At 40.1% G+C, this 19,176-nt stretch overlaps 2 protein-coding genes across 5 annotated transcripts in view; one reads left to right on the forward strand and one right to left on the reverse strand.

Moving 5' to 3' along the window:
- Nucleotides 1-2,164, reverse strand: part of DCLK2 (doublecortin like kinase 2) — an 86,377-nt gene extending 84,213 nt beyond the window's left edge. For 2 of the 4 annotated variants that reach the window (XR_013950208.1, XM_080589411.1), the window contains exon 1: nucleotides 1,291-2,162. Coding sequence is in view for 3 of the 4 variants with exons in the window: in XM_080589411.1 (XP_080445537.1) it covers nucleotides 1,291-1,705 (415 nt within the window). In the remaining variant the exon portion in view is untranslated. Of the gene's footprint in view, nucleotides 1-1,290 lie in introns of all 4 variants that reach the window. The other 2 variants (XM_080589409.1, XM_080589410.1) reach the window with 2 other exon arrangements.
- A 6,575-nt stretch (nucleotides 2,165-8,739) lies between these two features.
- IQCM (IQ motif containing M) overlaps nucleotides 8,740-19,176 on the forward strand; it is a 188,854-nt gene continuing 178,417 nt past the window's right edge. Inside the window, 2 exon segments of the mRNA XM_080589426.1 lie at nucleotides 8,740-9,662; nucleotides 10,717-10,784. The gene's annotated coding sequence lies outside the window, so the exon portion shown is untranslated.

Below are 19,176 nucleotides of genomic sequence, written 5' to 3' on the forward strand. Positions count from 1 at the left end.
TTTCTACATTTTATTTTTTTTGAGTTGGACCTTCTCAATGAAGCAAATACCAAAGCCTCTCCCCTCTTGCATGATCTGGCATCGCTCGTCAACAGATTAAAGATCTGCAAATCAGCTACACCTGGCATATAGGCTCGCTGGCTGGAAGACTGCAGTGGTAGATACATGAGATACCTGAGGGGAAGCATCAAGTGCAAATTGGTTATGGGCCTTACATCGTGCACAACAGGACCTACACATTTGAAAAGATAATTTGTATAATGCTGAATTTAAATTCTATTTTAAAATATCACAAGAGAGCACTAGGGAAGTTGTCTTAACTAGAACATGCATGTATCTACTGAAAACTTGGCTTGTTGGGTACATGTGCCTGCAGAAGCTAAGCAAACCTATATGCCTACTTTGAGGTATCTTGTCACACTCCCAGATATGGTGCTCCAAATACACCTGAAATATTTTACTGCTTCGAACTTAAAAGAAGCTGTGACACAACAGGCTTGCAGACACAGTAAGTTTAGCTGAAAAAAAAACACTCAAATCTTATCTGCTCCTTGTCCCCGTAATTCTCATTGCATGCAAAGAAGAGGTGTACGTTTCACTCAGAAGTGGCACTATTGGCCCCATTTTGGAAAGTAGTCAAGTGCTGCTCTACTCACACTTGCAAGGTCTATGTAATCTCTGCAGCTAAGTTCCATTATCAAAAACCACCGAGGGCCAACTCCAAAAAGCATTTGATTCTTTAGAATGCTTTTGGAAGTCAGAATAGGTAGTTAATTCCCTTTAAGAACACAGACTCTGGGTCACGTTTGAAAATGGGACTTCACACCAGCTTGTTTTAGCGAGTGGGAGGGTATAAACATCCCTTTTCACAGCACAGGGGCTTTCTGTGGGAAAGCTTAAGCCACCGTGAGGCATCAATGACAGCGTAGTAACAGCTAGGGAACTAAATTAAAACACTTCTCTCTCCCACAAACGGTGAAAACTGCAAGGCAGCCAAGAACTTCCCTGCGGATCTTGGAGACGAAAAGCGTCCCCGCTGCCTGCCCACCATCGTAGCCGGCCCCCCGCACGTCTCTGAGCCCCACTGAGGACACGAGGCCTGCCCCTGCCTCAGGGCCCCCTCGGCCCCCCAGTTTCACCAAAGGGACCCCCTCAGCCCCCCAATTTCAGCAAGGGGACCCCCTCAGCTTCTTCAAGCGCCCACAGCCCACTGGGCCCCACGTCGCTTCTTGGGGTGCCTCACCACACCAGGGCAGGCCCACCCGTGCCCTGCTGCCACAGCCCCCTCACCTTCCACCAGCTCGTCCAGGCTGGTGAGCTTCTTGCTGCCGTCGATGGTGTAGATGGTGCGGACGCCCTGGGGCAGGTTCACGTTGTCCGACAAGGAGCGGGTGAGCTCGGCGAGGAGGGCGTCGAAGGAGCGGAAGCGGTCGGGGGAGATAGCGTACACCAAGCCCTTGAAGTACTTGTCCCCATTGCGGTAGAAGCGGGCTTTGCGGGCTTTCTTCTCCGAGCTGAGCGCCTGCAGGGTGCGCGTCCGGTAGAGGCTGCAGTGGGCGCTGTGCGCCGGGCTGGGGATCAGCCCGTTACCCCGCGGCCCCCCGCCGCCGCCCGAGCCCGAGCCGCCGCGGCGGGGCCCGGCGCGCTGCTGCCTCTTGTCCCGCTCCTCGAAGTGCTCCAGCTCGATGCTCCGGCTGCTCGCCATCGGGCTGCCGAGCCCTGCCCCCGCGCTCGCAAGGGCTCCGGCCGCCTAATTCAGCATCTCCCGCCGGGAGGGCTGCGGCCACCTGCCCCGCAGTCGCAGCCGCTGGCTCCGCCGCTCGCCGCCGCTCCCCTCGCACACAAAAGCATCCCTCACGCCTCGGCTCGGCGCCTCCCGGCGAACGGCGGCGCCGGGGAGGGAGGGAGCGAGCGCACGGCGGGGGGCGGGAGGCTCGGGGGAGCCCCGCGGCCGCGCCTCCGCGCCGTGCCCATATGCGGGCTCGCACAATGCGGAGGATGGCGGGCGCGCTGCTCCCCGCCTCGCTCAGCCCCTTCTCTGCCGGGGAACCGGGGGGGGGGGGGGGGGGTTGACCGGGCCGCTCCCGGCCCCGCCACCGGCCGCCAGTCAGCGCGGGGAGCGCCTGGGTCCTCCGCGGGCAAGGGCGCTGCTCGCTCCCGCCGCGCGCAGAGAGCAACCGGCGGCCGCGGCCCCGGCGGGAGGAGCGAGCTGCGGCCCCGCTGCCGGCAGCCGCCGGGCCCTAGCGCCGGGCGGGCGGGAGCAGGGGCCGGGCTGCCCGGGGCCGGGGGCGGGCGAGCTGTCCGCCACGGCACCGGGACAGCCCCCGAGCGGGGCGAGAGTGACGAAGCCGATAGGGACGGGGGCTTTCCCGGGAGGCGAACGCGGTCCCGGGGGGCTGGTGTCCCTCAGGGCGCCGCTCTGCCCCGCAGAGGCGGTGGCACCGGCTGGCAGAGTCCTTCAAGGTGCTGCCGGCCCCTCAGGCGTGCCGGTGGGGCTGCCGATAGCCCCGGCCCTGCTGTGACTCGGTCACTAGGCTGAAACTGCAGGCCGCTGGCTTTTCTGTGTGGGCCTCCCGCAGCGTATGTTCCCCAGGACAGAGAGCTCCACATCCCTGTAAGTTTTAGTAATAGGACTAAAAGGGATGCCCTCAAGTTGAGGCAGGGAGGTTTAGGTTGGAAATTGGGAGACATTTCTTCTCAGAAGGAGCAGTCAGGCATTGGAAGGGGTTGCCCAGGGAGGTGGTGGAGTCACCGTCCCTGGGGGCATTTAAGGAAAAGTTGGACCTGGCGCTTAAGGACATGGTTTAGTGGGTGACGTTGGTGGTAGGGGGATGGTTGGACTAGGTGATCTTGGAGGTCTTTTCCAACCCTAACGATTCCCTTCTTTTGTTTGTGGATACCACCATGGCCTCCATTTACCTACCCACCAGGTTTCCTGCTCTCTTAGAGGAACCAAATCAGTGGTAACCTCCTCAAGCGGCTTTAGCCCACAGTTTCCCCACATGGCTTTTAAATGTTCCCTATGTCGCTCAGGTCAAATTTACTATAGGTAGAAATGGCCTACAGATGCATCAAAATGGATGCAGGTTCAACTTTTATAAACATTTTCATTTAATTTTCAACTAATACTGAACATATTTTCTTGTCTTGACATAATGTGTATTTGAAAAAAACAAAAGGCACTTACAACTAGGTACGAGTTTTCACTTTTTTTTTTCGTGTCTTTCTCTTGCTTTGAGAAATTGCAGTTTTGGTACCTCATTACAGGTGGTTCCAAAGTCTGCTCTTTTGTCCAGGTCCCATAAAAACCTTTGTTCATTCTTTATACCACTAACTCAGTGTCAAAAGGAGGCACTCAATTTGATTCTTTGTGTTGCAAGTGTAGCTTCTGCACGTGGAGCTTTTCTATACATAAAGTAAATTGGGAACTGAAAGACATACAGGAGAGGTTTTTGAAAGTCCTTTTCACGCTTAGGACAGAACTTAGTTCAGCAGAGAGAGACGTTCTGCAAAGCTTAGATGTGGTTTTGTGTCGGTGCATAGTGGGAAAGATAAAAGATTTGGTTATCTTTTTGGTTTCGTTTTAGTAGTTTTTGAAAATAACTTGCCATATTTCCTATGGATATATTATCTTTCACTTCTCGTATTTTGAAATATCATTAACTTAAAGCACTATCTCACCATTATTGCTGGAATTATTACAGAGTGGATGGAATATCTAGTTACAATATTCCTAAAGACAATACAAGGAAAATGTCAGCAATTCTCACTTTTTCTTGAAGTATCACTTTCCATGATGCCTGGAAAGTTCCACAAGCAAAAGGAATTGATGAACCACAGAGCTAGATTATCCCCTTGTGGTAGAATCAACAGAAGGAACCGAAGGAGTTTTGTTACAGATGGAACTCAAATAGGCTACTGAGAGCAGAAATACAGACCATGCCTAGAAACTACAAAAGTCAGTGAAAACTTCCTAGACTGCTTCTGATATGTGGTTTGTAGTTCTGTTTCCAGACAAAGTTAGAAAGTTCAAACTCATCTGACTAACTGCTCCAAAGTGGATTTGTGTCAGCTGTGAGGCTGCATTATTCCAAATACCATTTAATGGTACCACATTGCATGGGTATGTTTCACCTTTGTGGTTGCGGAACAAGTCAAATTAATCATTTTAAGCCTCAGCTGAATGTTATTTGGACAAACTTTTTTTTTTTTTCAATTTGCCCTAAGGCAGGCCACAAAAGCTCAGGGACATTTAACCTCCCCCCTCACACACCTTCTATCTCCTACCAGCTATTAACTATAGCCCACACCTATCTCCTACCAGCTGTTAGCTATTGCCTACTATCTGTGGTACAATGCTTAACAGGGTGTAGAGGATTCATGCAGGCAAACATGTAAAGTATACTATAAATTACTGTATTAACTGTGGCTGTGACTGAATTTAGGTTAGAGAGTTCAGTGTCAGGACAAACAATTTACTGGTTTTGGGTTACTTTGCTGGGTGGTAGTATATGTCACTTGCAGGACTTGCTCTGACTTCTGCATGGGGGAGATGGGATGAGGGGGAAAAAAAACTATTTACGGGGAGGTTGCAATTAGAGCTGTATGTATAACTGTCCAGGAAATGCCTGGTGACACCTGAAGCATGTTTCTACAACTTGTCTTCTTCCTCTTTGGTTCTCTGCAGATATTGTTTGTATTTTTAATAAGCTCTCTAACATCCGTGTGGGATTGGTGCTTCTATTCATAAATGTGCCTTTTCCTTGCCACCTCATTTCCCTTAAAGAGCTATCTGTAGTCTAACAGATGTTTTGAAAGAATTTCAGAGGTGAGGGACAAAACCCCAAAACAACTCAATTTGCTGCTTAGTTACATTTGCTTTTATGCATGAGAAAAGCAGTATGCATAATGCAATCTTACATGGAATTGTGCTATGCAGTCCCACTGTCTTCTTCCCACTCGATCTTCGCAAATAGGGTTCACAAAATAGCAGTTCACTTACAAGCATGCAATGTTACATGTATAATTTTACCTCGGTTATGAACCGACATCTCCTGACAACGTAATGAGTTTATCATTCATTCTTGGGATATTCTTATTCTCATAATAAATATACATTTCCCATTTGAAAACGAAGGAGCTTCCGGTTTTAATGTCCACCTAATTAATCAATTCTCCTTTCTGTTTTGCTCTTTTTTTCCCCCCCTTTTTTCCCCTGCTTTAATGAGATATTCATAACCAGTTTGTGGTTTAAATCTTTCCCTGCATCTAAAAGACCTCTTACCTGTTTTGTAACAAGCAACCCCCCATAGGAAAATGCTAAAAGAAAGTCAAGAACACTTTGCTGTCAGACACAATGTCTTTTCTTCTTGACTAAACTCCTTAGTTTCCTGACTGGAATCGGTAGAATTCAAGTTATGTAGCGTACTTAACAGCTGAGTTATCAAAATCGAGTTCAGAAGTGTAGTTTACCATGTATAAGAATGTTAGAAGAACATTTATGTGTCTGGCCTTTGCATTCAGCTTGCTGCATTCACCTTGAAAATAATACATAATATTGCTAAAGAAGAAAAAAATTGTGTAAGCTTGGCATCTCAGCTCAAGATTCAAACGTTCCTTGAATAATTCAATAACAAAATGTTTATCTGTAGCACCAATGATGTCAAATTTCAGTATTTAAGCAACAAAATTGTTATTTGTAACCATTTATTTTCAACCAAGAATGTCAAAATTCTTTTAAAATATTCATTCAGTAAAGCCTTACAGCATCCCTGTGAGATGTTATGCCCTACTTCATAGATACATAAAATGGGAAACCAACAGTTTAAGGATATTGCCCAAGTAATAGAAAAGTCAGATTGGAACCAACAACCTTCTCTTCAACCCCATTCTTTTAATCTCAACAGTGTCTCTATGAATCCCATGCAGAATACAGTATTGCTTTTAAAATGGCAGATGCAAATGTAAGCAACTGTACAGAAACAAAGCATAAAAAGAAATAGAGCAGCACAGATAGAATAGGAAAAGATACTTTAGCTTGAATCAGTAATAATTCCCATATGCTGCATGTTTGTGTCAATGCTTGTTGATGAGTGGGAATGTCAGTCTGAGGCTCATTAAATATTGAATTATCTTAGTACATCTCAATGTACCATATTTAGAGAAATGTCCAAATCCAGTATCTGTAATACTTATCTGTATTCAGAAGATCTCAGAACTGTTCATGTTTCAACAGACTACATGCAAATGCCATACAGGGCTTCAGTTATATGTTAAAGGACGTTGTACACTAGCCAAAGGATTCCCTTGCCCTTAAATATATCTTGAATAATGTTATTTCTGAACATTCATTTAAGAGTCCTTAAAGGAGTAAAAAAACATATGAATAAAAGCTTTATAAAACTAATCTTGAACCCAAAACACAGAAATGTAGAGATGGAAAGATGCTCATGGTATGCTCTATTTCAATTTTCTGTACCCAGGAAGACTCAAATGCACTGAAACCATTCCCAGCAAACATTTGCATGTCCTGCTTTTAAAGACACTTCATGTGTGAGATTTCTTATCAACCAGTAATATGCTCAAAGGAACGATTTTCTTAATATTCAGTTATTTTCTCTTCCAGATTAGTGTTTTCCTATAGAACTTCTCTAGCACTTAGCGTTTATTCAGCAGAATCACTTTTGTCCCATTTTGCTGTCTTTGATAGAGGAATGGATAAGAGGAGAAGGATGCCACCTCCATCCAGAGCAGTACGAATGAAGTTGTAAAATTCTCAAAAGAAGTAAATACTTCATGTAGACCTAGTCTTTGTAATACCGTGAATGTCATGGAAGATAAAAGTTACCCTCCCAATAGACTCCTACTGAAGCCAGCTGGGATCTGGATCTTTTTGTGGTCCAGTAAAAATCAGTTCCTAGTTGTTCTTGCTTAGTGCCATGAGGTTCTGATCCTCACCCATTCAAATTTGAACTGATTAAATAAATTGTGTATGTGTCTATGGTATGCACAAATGCCTAATTCCCAGAACCTTTACTGGTGGATTATATGAAGATCTTCAGGTTCCTTTTCCTATCAAATCCTCCAGATGTGATTCAGCGTTGCCTTGAAAAGGAAAGTTTCCAAATAAAAACATAAAGAATGTGCAGCTGAAAGCTTAAAAAGGAAGAGGCATTAGAAGTACTGTAGTGTGTGAAATCATACTTCTTCATTAGTGAATCTGCATTGCAAGACATTTGTTAATTTTTCTTTTTTCTTTTTTTTTTCTTGCCAACTGTTTAAGACAGCTACATTAATTAATATCAGTCATTTAGGCTTTGCATATGACAAGCCAAGGTTAATCAGAGGAACCCCAACTATCTAATACCACTGCAACTAGATAAAAATAAAAATACATTATTATTCTTATTGAAGAGTAGAGCATTATTCTGTTATCAGATTATATATCTGAGAATACAAATAGAAATACAAAAATAGACATTGTAATGCAGTTACCAATTTAACAATTCAGCTTATATAATTCAAAAAAATATTTAGACATTTTGAATATGGGAGTTAACAAGACTGTTTGGTATGTTTTATAGGAATTAAATACATTATATATTCTAAGATTAGAATCTCAGCATAATTTATCTCCAGAAAACAACAAAATAGATAATTTCAAGAGAAAAAAAAAAGGCACGATTTGCAGACAAAGAAATACCTCATCTCTTTTCCACTAGCCTATCAAGGAAGAAGTCATTGGGGCTTTTAAAACTTATCTAATACTGTTTTCCTGTTAACTTTATCATCATTTTTTATATTATCCTTAATAATTTTAATTCCATCTGTTGCTGTTTAATATAAGACATCAAAATTCTGTATCTTTAGTCAAAATGACAGTCTGGCTAGTTGCTCTATGTCTAATTGAGCAATCCATGATCCAGGACTGAATGGATTGTTTCATCAGTTGTCTTACTGAAAAGTATGATTAGTCACAGTCTTAAAAATAGGGGAAATGTAAGATCTTAAAAACAAAACTGAAGATTTATGTTATTTCAGAGTAAATTAATAACAAGAAGATTCAAGTACGTTTTTTGAAGATCGATGCTAACGTTTGTTTGGTATAGTGAATTACCAGTAGACTTTAAATGAAAAATTAGTTGTGCTTTCTGGCACAGCTACTTCAGCAAAGGGAACTGAAGTTCATTGATGACCAAAACCTGATGATATATGGAAACTAGAGATGGAAACAACAATATAGAACAATACATATTTTGCAACAAATGAACTGCTCAAGGAATTTTTGAAAACTGTAGTTTTATAATGTGGTGATTACTGAAATGAAGCCAACTACAAAAAATTCTCATGTATTCAGCCTTGTGCTTAGATGTTTCTTCCGACCAGCTGGGGTTGCTGCCTTTGTTTTTTCAGGTAGAACCAACAGTAAAGTTATGATGCAAATTGGATCAGGGAAGTGACCTCCAAAAATGCAAAAGGACAGGAAAGTTGGATAGCATGTTCTTCAGCTAAGTTTGAGAACAAAGCTGTTGTACAGTGTAGTTCTATGCCATTAACTAACTTTTTAGGTCTGTCAAGAAGCAGGCAATAAAATGACTAGAGAAAGAAAATAAGTAATAATTTTTTCCAGTTGCTTTCTCCCAGTCTCACAAATGACTTCACTGGCTTCAGGGGTATTGTCATCCATTACCGTTAAGATAAAAATATTCCAAGGATTGATTTTTTTATATATAAAAAAAAAGCAAATAAGGAGAGTTTACAAATTACATCTTTTGATAATACCATCAAATTTCAAGAAAAGGAGACGCAATGATGCCTTGCGTTAGAGCAATTGATACAGCTGTTAGAAAACTGACAAGCTTTTAAGCACACAAACCTCTTACATCCAAAAGAGAAGAAATTTTGCAGTACCATTTGAAAACAAAACAAAACAAACCTCTAAGCCTAAGTTACTTAACTTAATCAAATTTAAGATCAGAGTAGCATATTGACAAGAGAGAAGGTAGTAAGCTTACTAGCCTCATGGTACAAAGAATAAAAATAGGTGATCTTTGCTTGTGGGAGATAGAGGCATAATGAGGAACTGACTTCAAGAAAAACATGATGTGTAAAAAAAAAACAACCTCTATTGAACATATGAGTTTTAATATCTAGTAGAACTCTAAATTTTACTTCCCAGGTTTACTTTTTGGAGGAATTTTTTTTAACTCTTGAGTTAAAAATGCCTCTTTAAGGGGCATAATTAACACAGCAGAGAATGATGACATTTTACAGAATACCTTGAAGACTGCAGAAACAGTGGGATGAAACATAGAAGTAAAAGTGTAAAGTCATACATTCAGGGATTAATTTGTACTTCAAGGTGTGGCGCACCTCTTGGAAATAACAGAAAGGAAGAAAGAGCAGAATGAACTATTGATTAGAGTTTTCTCTATTGATTAGAGTTTTCTTTGGGCTGCTAACATGATACAGCTGTGAGAAAGGCAAAAGTAATCAGGAGTGTCAAGTGAGATACTTAATTTGAAAAAAAATGGTTGAGGGAGCCTCTTTCTGATCATGCAATGATTGATTGCAACTGAAATTCTGATGAAGGAGAATTAAGCTGTAATTCTTTTCAGAGAAGAAGCAAACTACTAATGATGGTGTATGTTGCTATGGCTAAGGTGAGCAAAGTTGCATATGTGTGTGCATCTCTCTCTTGGGAAGCCTCATGCCTTGCCATTGTTGTTACTTGGTTGTGGAAGTCCTAGGTAACAGTGCTATAGCTGGTATGAGACTGCAAAGTGCGTGAGACTTTTTGTGTTTTGTACCCTACCAATACAATGATGAGAAATGGAAATCACTGATATGATCACTGATGGAATCACTGACGATAACTTTATAGCATTTTTAAAGGCCTATCACGCAGCTAGGTATGGAAGGGTACTATGAGTTGTATCTCCTTAGGACAGTGATTTCAACCTTTGTCTTTTAATATACGCTACGGACACGTGACTGGTTTCAGCTTAGAGCTCTGGTAACTTCTGTTAGAGAGTTGCATCTAAAGAGAAGCATTATTTTGGAGTTGAGGGGCCAAACCTAACCCTGCCCTTCTTGGTTTGTGTGACTGCTTTAGTAATTACAGAGTGGATGTTTTTATGTGTGATGTCAGATTTTCTAGAGAATGGCATGCTGCTATTTAGTTCTTAAGTAAAAGCAAAGGTTTCAGTTGAACTTAGTAAAATAATTTCTGTTCAGTGGCACACTACAAAATAAAGTTCAGTTATTGGTGTCAGTTCCTATACAGAAAAGAGCTAGCAATCAATTGGCTTTCATTTTGTAAGAATGTTGCCTTAATTTTTAAAAGGAGATCAGATACCATTCAGTGACTATTCCTTTAATCTTCATGTGCTCTTTCTGTACCAGTGATACTTTAGCTTGTACATTTCAGTATTCTTTGTATCTTTGACAACAAATCCATACATTTGACTATTTTCTGCCAGCACAACCATTTATATTAGAGGAGAATTGTGTCTCAGCTGCTACAGCTAGCATGGTCAAAGCTTATGCTGGAACTCTGCCAAATTGCACTTTTGGCCTTAATAGAATAATAAACTGTTGCTTTGGGGCTTAATTGTTGGCATTAGCATTGTTGTGAATATCACCTTTATTCTCTATAGATGACTTAGACTGAGAATATTGTTACATCATGACTTCTCGATTTACCATTTCCTTTAGGATCACTCATCCTGACAGATCTGAGGAGAGGAAAAGAATTTGATTCATCAATAAAGAAATCACAAGAGGTAAGTGAGGGAAATTTGGTGAGTTTCTCAGGTTCTGGTAGCGTGAATGGGCTAGAAAGTGAACAGTTTGCTGTAAAGCTAGTCACGTCTCTTCCAGAAATGGTAGTGGTCTGTTCTGCTTTGCAGAGTAGGAAATAATATGGAATTCAAGTATTTTACATAGATTGTCAACTGCAGCCAACTATTATTCTTGAGAAGCCAAAGCCTTAAACTAAATAATTTTAAGGTCAGCTATGAATCAATCAGGAATAACTCTCAGTCATATATCTAGCTGAAGGGCACGAGAAGCTAGCTGCTGACAAAAGAGCAAGTATGACTATAGGCATCAAGTAACCTTGAGCCGTTCCAGAATCCAGAAAAATATTTGCTGAGGTCTGAATTTGGAAAGAAAGTAATAATTCTGACTTTTTTTTTTCTTTTTTTCCAGCTGAAGTAGAAAGGTCAGATGCTAGGGTTTAGTTCCAAATCAAGCCTAGAGAAATTTTAGGAAATATGCTAGCTCTTACAGGTTTTTTTTAAAAAAAAAAATCAAATAAATTTTCAGCGTGTGTGCTACTTTATAGAACAGAAAACTGTAACACTTGGAAACTAGTAGTTAGCCAGAGCAGATGACAGGGAATTAGGCTATTAATCTGCTTAACAAGGACATATGCCAAAGTAGTTTAAATTGTGCTGGTTTGTAATTCTGCTCTTATATAAGAGGAATTCAAATTTAGCAAGACATGCAGGGGTAAAAAAGAATATGAGCATACAAGTTCATTCCAAGTCCAAATGCAGTAACTGCCCTATTTCAGTGTTTTAGCCATTAATATACAGGCTTATGGTCCCATGTGAGCTGGGTTTACACCAGCTGGTATATACAGTATATTTGATTGGTGTGCAAACCTACATATGTCAAAAGTTACTCCATCTGGTTTTCTTTTTTATTGTCTCATCTTTTACTGGCACGATAATCATGAGTCTGCTGTTACCATATTATAAAAATACTTGTAGTCTGAATTTATTTTATAATTTTTTAATAAATTGAACATTTTTGCAGCACACTGACTTTCATTTTGAATAGCAGGAAAACAATTGTGCTGTGGACATGCTAGAACTTTTTCAGCTCTGATGCTCTTTTACTGTAGAACAGGAGATTCTCAGGCTTAGTGACATTTGAAATTGCAGGTTGATGTTATTTGGCCTTGGAACATCTATTAAAGAATATAAGAGTAAACTGGATGAAAGCAGAACAGGGAGTTAATATTTCATTTGTGAAGTATGTCTTATGTGAAAACCTTTTCAGATAAAAGGTCATGATCCTGTTCTTGCTTGACTGATACTTTACTATTTTGAAGGGAAGACTTTTATTTTTAATTAGAGTAGAAAATGGTAGTACCACCATTGCACTAGATTTTCTTTTCTATCATTTACCTACATTATCTTCGGAGTGGTAATAGTTTCACAGTAGCAGAAACGTTCGTGTTTTGCTCCTTTGTCTACAGTAATGATAGTTCCTTGCTTTTCAGGTAAAACATGATTTAATCTGGACAGTGAATGTCTGTGCAGCTAAATGCAGATGCGACTGTATGCAATGCAGGTGTTCGGTGTATGTTTAATATTGTTAGCATGAATGACATCAGCAAGCTGAATGAAAACTAAGGGTATATGTGAAGTTCATAGCTGAGTTGACAGCATATGTTATTTTGTATTCAATACTATTATTTCCTGTAATAGCTATATTAAACTAGTACATGCGTTGCAACACCTGCACAATCATGCTTTTATTTTGCTGCATAGGCATACATAGAATGATAAATGATTATTACAATTCATCACCAGTTTGGATTAAGCTGTTGAGTGGGTACTGGATAGCTAGCCAGCTGTCTGGAGGAGATAAACCAACGAATTTAGCTGCCCTTGCGTTACTTTGCACCAGAGATGAAGCCTGCAATTTTTTTTATACGTTTCTGAGGCTAGTATGTTCACAGGAGTCAACCCCAAGACATTTTCTCCAAACTTGCTGTCAATTGATGGGTAGTCTGTAAAATGCATTATTACAGCATGGTAAATAATGCTGAACCAGCTGCTGAATGGTGAGGGTCTTGTGTGGATATGAGGAAAATACCATCTTCTAACAGCCGTATGCATAATCACGGGTGGGGGGAAAAGATTGTACTGAAAATCGTTTAGGTCAGATTGCTCTGTATGATGCAAGCACTGCCATCTCGTGGGTAACTAGAGGATGTGGAGAATTCTGGGTTATTTATTTATTTTAGAAATATACATTTTATATTAATATTTACAGAAAGAAAATGTTAGTGTGGTTATAGGCAAAGAAAAAATGTGAAAATAACATAATTTCCAAGGATAGAGCATGAAATGCATGTTGGTTATTTACTAAATCATGTGTTTGTATCATGTTATACAGCTTAGTTGTGTCTTCCTCTTGTTGCCTTTTGTAAGCAGAGGAACATGTGTTTGCTACCTATGACATTTAACAATAACAAAAGGGAATCTTAAATCTCTCATTTGCTGGAGTGCAATTATTTGTCTGTCAGCACTAAAAATAAGGGGGTGGAGGGGAGGAGAAAACCCTTGGTGTCTTAAAGATTCCTTCTAGAACAGATTGCTTGACTATTATATCATTGCATTTCCATCACTGAGGAGTAGTTTGTGACCTATTACTGCCATGCTTAATAACAGTCCTGTTGTGGACTAGGCTGGTTCAAACCAAATTGTTGGATATTCCCTGAGATCTAGGAAGAATTATGAGATGTGATCATGCATGGTCGTAGGAATCTCTAGCTCACAAATTTCTGTTAAGCAGCTGTGCAGCTCTAGCTAGCCATATCTCTGGCTGTGTGCTTTTCTGTACTAAAAATAAAGCAGTGTTTCATTTTGTGCAAGTGTCTGATCTTCTCCATGCCAAGAAGAGACAGGGGAAAGGAAATTTGGATATGTAGACATCAACATAACTTGCTAAAACTCATTAATCTATACCTATTTCTTTGTGCAACTCAGAAAAATAACACTTGGAAGATGTCAGGTGACTTCTTGTGGCTTTTATTATTGTTTGTGCAAATATGCTGGTCCTAGCTGAGAGTAATGAGCTGTAATAGGTGGTATCTACACATATGATGCATAGTACCCACAGAGTTTACATTTAGATCAGGCTAGACAGAAGAAGGAAGGTAAAAAGGACATTTTCCTTTCCTTTAGAGAAGGGAATAAGTACTACACAGTATCATATGGTAAGATTCTTGGAGGTAGGAATTGTACCTCCTTTTTCCTATTACCCATTCATCTTCATGGTTTTACATATTGCAAACTATTTACAAAGGCAGCAAACAAATAAAACCTGTGATTTGCTCCTTATATAGATCTCCTATCTCCTACAGCAAGCTAAGTGAACCACTGTGGAAATAGTAGTTAAGCATTGTTATGGGAAAGAAAAAGAAATGTTACTGATTTATACCATTGAGGAAGGGGCTGTGTGCCAAGGTGAAGCTCTTCATGAGAGAACTGAGAAGTGGCTTGTAGTCATTAGATTAGAGCTATTTTGCAGGTTCAAACCAAGACAAGTGTGTTGTCTTGCAATGTTTTGTTATTAATATATGCCTAAATATAATAACAAATATGAATTTGAAGAATGGGGACCATGAACTTCAGACATCTTAAGTACTAATACTTTACTGCAGGTGTCAAGTACTTCAGTGCATTTCTTTTGAATGTGTCAGAATGTTTAGTTGGAACCCAGGCAGGGAAACAGAACAAAAAGCTTGGGGTGAACTAAAGGATGGTGGATGGTTGTGAAGAATAAGGTAGAACTGGGGGCAGAATACATCTTAGCCCCCCAGATTTGAACTACCTGGGAAGAAATAAGCCTGGAACTTAAAAAAAAAAAAAAAAAAAAAAAAAAAAAAAAAAAAAAACACGTTTGGTCTTGCTTATGGTTTGTTCCTGCTCTTTCTCATGAAACATGTCTTTTCTTTTTGGAAAAAAAAAAGCTAGCATGGATCCCTGTATTCAATTTTGGTCACAGTTCATGAGGGCAAAACTTGTAGTCCAGTCAAGTCAGCTCTGTAGCGATCACCTGCTGTTGATATTCTGCATATGTCCTATGTCTGATCCCTATGCCCAGACTTTACAAAGCAACCAGTGAAGGTAGAGGCACCTTCGTTTGGCTGTGAGTATCTGCAGAGAGAGATTTCATAACAGCTACTACATACATGCTACATACTTGGTTCCACAGTACTTTTTCCTGTTAATTTCTTTGGGTGGGTAATCTCTGAGAATGAAGGAATTGAAAGCTACTCCTTGGAAGGATAGAAATGCAGCTCTGAAGTCCATCTTGAAAAGGAGAAGGGGGAAAAAAAAGACTGACAGCTGACGCTAGCAAGCACAGGGGCTCACCCTTGCAGTCTGTTTGCTCCTTGATAATTTTTCTCTGATGGAAAGCTAAGGGTGGGTAGATATTACAAAAAATGCATAAAGCACAATAGTTCCTTTTGAATGAGGTGTAAAGGCAGTGGCATAATGTAAATGTAAAAGGCAGTGGCTTCTGCAACAAAGCTAGAGGTATGTTACCTGAGAAAGATCTCTGTGTGCCTTCTTTCTGTTCTCAAAGGAAACATCGACTGTGTGTGCTTTTTAAAAACATACAAAGGCTCTGACAGACATGTTGTGTCAGTTTTACCTCCGGTGCTTTAAGCTGCTACCTCCCCATCTATCTTTGTGTCTGCGGAAGGTTACCTCTCCTGGCAGCTCTTCAGCTCCCTCTGTTCCCTACCGAAGGTACTGGCTGTGGTGTTGTCTTTGCTGGTGAGCTAATCAACTGCAGCAGGCTCTGAATTGCAACGCTTAAGTAGTTTCACAGATTTGCTCCTCTTGATTGTTATGGGGGAATATCTTATAGACAGGAAGATGGTGGGTGATGGTAACTGTTTAATCGAGTGCACTCCAGTTCAAAAGATCATAAACTAAAAGGCATGATGACCTGCAATTGATTTTCAGCTGTAAGTAGGGAAGTACTCCATAAATCCCAAACTCTTTCCAGCTCATCAGAAGTGGGTTTTGTGGTTTAGTTTTGTGGTTAAGTAGCTCTTTGAACCTCTAAGAGAAAATACATCTGGAAGAAACAAACACAATTGAAAGTAAAAAAACAACGACCCAAATGTATTAAATAAACAACTATCTGGTTCCTAGGTGATGTATTGTGGCTAGCAGCCAGAAATTACAATTTAAATTAAAGTTTTGAAAGTGCCCTTGGATGAATGTGGAACAACTGAAATAATAAAATTAGAAAAGCTGTAGTTGCAAGGATTTAAGAATCTCTTGCAAATACTGCAGAGAAAGCAGCAATAAAACAAGAATGTTGATGCTAGAGCATGATCAGCACAACCCCTGACATTTGACAAATCATAAGATGTGTTGTCCTTGCTAAAAGGCAAATGAGATAATTATGAAAACACGGGTACATCAACAAAACTCAGAAGACTTGCAAGGTAACTGTCTGGGGTTGCCTTTAAAAAAAGTCCTAATTTTAGACCACTTACTTGTAGCAATGAAATATCATAAAGACACTAGTATCAGCCACCGTGTGTACCGATTTGCAAAGAGTTAGTTGAAATAAAAGTAATTCTATTTTTTAGAATTTTTATAACCCTGTTGGTTGCCTAAGAAGCTATTCAGATCTTTTAGTCAAGGTAGCTAATACGAGGTCATCTCTTTGCTTTAAAATAAATCTATTCCATCCTGTTTCTCAATTGATATTTTCTATGCTTTCAAGTTGTTTTCCCAGAGGAAAGAAAACAAACCACTTTGACTGGATACTGACTGACATCTAAACAAAACTGCAGCACAGAAGAGATCTCCCGTGTTCAGTACTAGCAGCAAAGTTTAGAATTCTGTGAAGTTTATATTTTAAAACTAGATGTGTGATCTTTATTGTTAAACAGCTCCAGTTGTTTACAAATACGATTCGCTTATTTACATGTAGTGAAGTCAATGGGTGCTTTCTTCCAATTGAGATCAGCTGGGTATTCTGCGCTGTGGAGGAAGGCTGTTTGCTAAGACTTACTTTAAAAATTGTAATGATACTCAGTTGTCACTCCACATATTACGATGCTTAAATGCTAAGGACCAGATTTTGCTGTTTAAAATTCTGTGTCTTACTAGGTTCTGTTTAGCTGCTGATTTTGGGAAAAGCCTAGCAGTGCATTGAATCAGGGGCTTGAAATCTGTATAGCGATTTGTATGTCCAGGCTGGGAAGCAGAGAGATACGAAGCAAATTAGAATCACGGAATAACATTAGATTGAGAGAGTTGTCTGGAGGTCATTTGGTCCCACCTTCCACTCAGTGCAAGGCCTGCTTTGGAGCTAGACCAGGCTTGGTCGTGATCACGTAGCAGAGAATTACATGGCCATAATTAGAGTCCTGACATTCCTCTGATGTAAAGCTGCTAAACAAGTCGCCAGTCTGTTTCACGTACTCCATCTGTGAGGCAGAGAGAGTTTTTTGTAAATAGCTGCAAAGTATTTTGATCTCTGAGTAAAATCAAAGCATTGGGCAGGAGTGATTTACTTCGGTACTAGGGTAAAATGATTTCTTCTGTTATTGAAGATGTGGAGGAAAAAAAAAAATAGAACTCTTACATTTCCTGTCAGTATCAGTGAGGATTACAGGAAATGCGAATACACTTTTCCTTGAGTAAATAGGTCAAATTTGCCTTTTCTATATTCTTGCTATTTAGAGGTTGAATTGCACTTTTTTGTTGTTTTGTCGCTTAGGGGAGATGCTGTGTTTGTGACTGCAAAACTTCTGAAAGGTTCTATTTCTGTTCACTTATGAAACTATTCACATCAGGGAGAGCGCAAATACGATCTCATGACATTATTTATATGAACTGAAACAAAAAGGTCATATTCTAACCATGCTGATTTCAGTCTTCTCCCTGAACAGTGATGAATAAATAAGGAGACTTGAATAGTGCATGTTAGTGACAGTGGTTGAACAGGCAGCTAAATCCAAACAATCCCCACACAGAAAGCAAGAGTTGCATATACAGAGTGGGCAAATTGTTTCAGATTTATAGGTTTATATAGCACTGCTAAGACAACTAAGTCTTCTACATGTATCAACTAATTCTCAAAAATGCTATCTGAAAACCCTTCTTGTATTACTAGCCCTTGGTCCTATTGCAGATATGAGGAAATCCATGGAAAGTAATTTGACGAAGAACATAATGTACACATCAGTCAGCAACAAGATCTTGTTATACCCTCTGCCTCATTCTTACCTGCATTTTGCTCTTTCGAGAGGAGATTCACAGAGCAAGCCTTGGACAGGCACATCAACTGACCTATATTATATCATGGTTAGGACTGAAACAGCTAGAACAGATGTTAAGGATTTTGAATAGCAAAGTCAGGGCAAAGGATACTAGAAGGAATGATGGGACCACCTTTAATATCTTCTACTTTCTTTCCCTTGTCTGGACTTTTGTTTTATAGCAACTTCTTACAATACTGTTATGCAGAAGTAAATTGAAATCCCCAAATATTCCATGAAATAAATTTCAAAAATTCCATTTCCTATTTTTCCTTTGATTTTTTTAAATGCATGTGTAAGATGTTTATAAGCTGTACCCAATCATCCATATCCATGATGTTTCTGGATAACAGCTCACTTTACCTCCTACACAGTAAATGGTTTAATTCCATTATTTAGCCAGTAACTGGAGCTGGGTTTACTGATAACAATCACAAGGATTGTATTTGTATTTATTACGGTGGTATCATATTTGCTTTCCCCTTTCCCACCCTCTCCTATAGTTTAGGTCTTAGGTATATATGGCCACATTTTAAAGTCCTCTCTTACCTACAATGCATTACATGTCTATACTACTAGATGACTTGCCAGTTCTCTTCTCAACTTGCCTCACAGAAGACATTTTTGTAAAGCAGTGCAGTATTCAACCATTAGATCTGCCTCATTAATTTCAGCAGCCCTTTCATTTATTAAAAGTCCTTCGTTGTCTTCAGTTTTATTCTTTTCATGATTTGTTATAACCCATCCAATTTTCTCTAACTGATTTGACTGCACTAATTCATTTTGTGTTTTGGCTGCCCTTCTCTTTGCTGCAGTCACACACTCTGGATATTTGTGTTCGTTTGCTTCCATTTCTCCATTTTCTTTTAGTCTTTGATGCACAATTAGTCCCTGATTGCGTCTCATTCCTTGTATTCTTTTCCAGAAATGTATCTATACAGCTGATAATACCCCTGCTTGCAAAGGAATATTCACAAAACATTCCATTTCATCATTTGTATAACTTAAATGAGAAGTTACAGAAATGATGGTTTTTTAACAAGTCAGTGAGAGTTGGTAATTCAGATGGTTAGCACTCA

Source organism: Anser brachyrhynchus (genome assembly GCF_964034855.1).
Source record: "Anser brachyrhynchus genome assembly, chromosome: 4".
In the NCBI taxonomy this organism is placed as follows: domain Eukaryota; kingdom Metazoa; phylum Chordata; class Aves; order Anseriformes; family Anatidae; genus Anser; species Anser brachyrhynchus.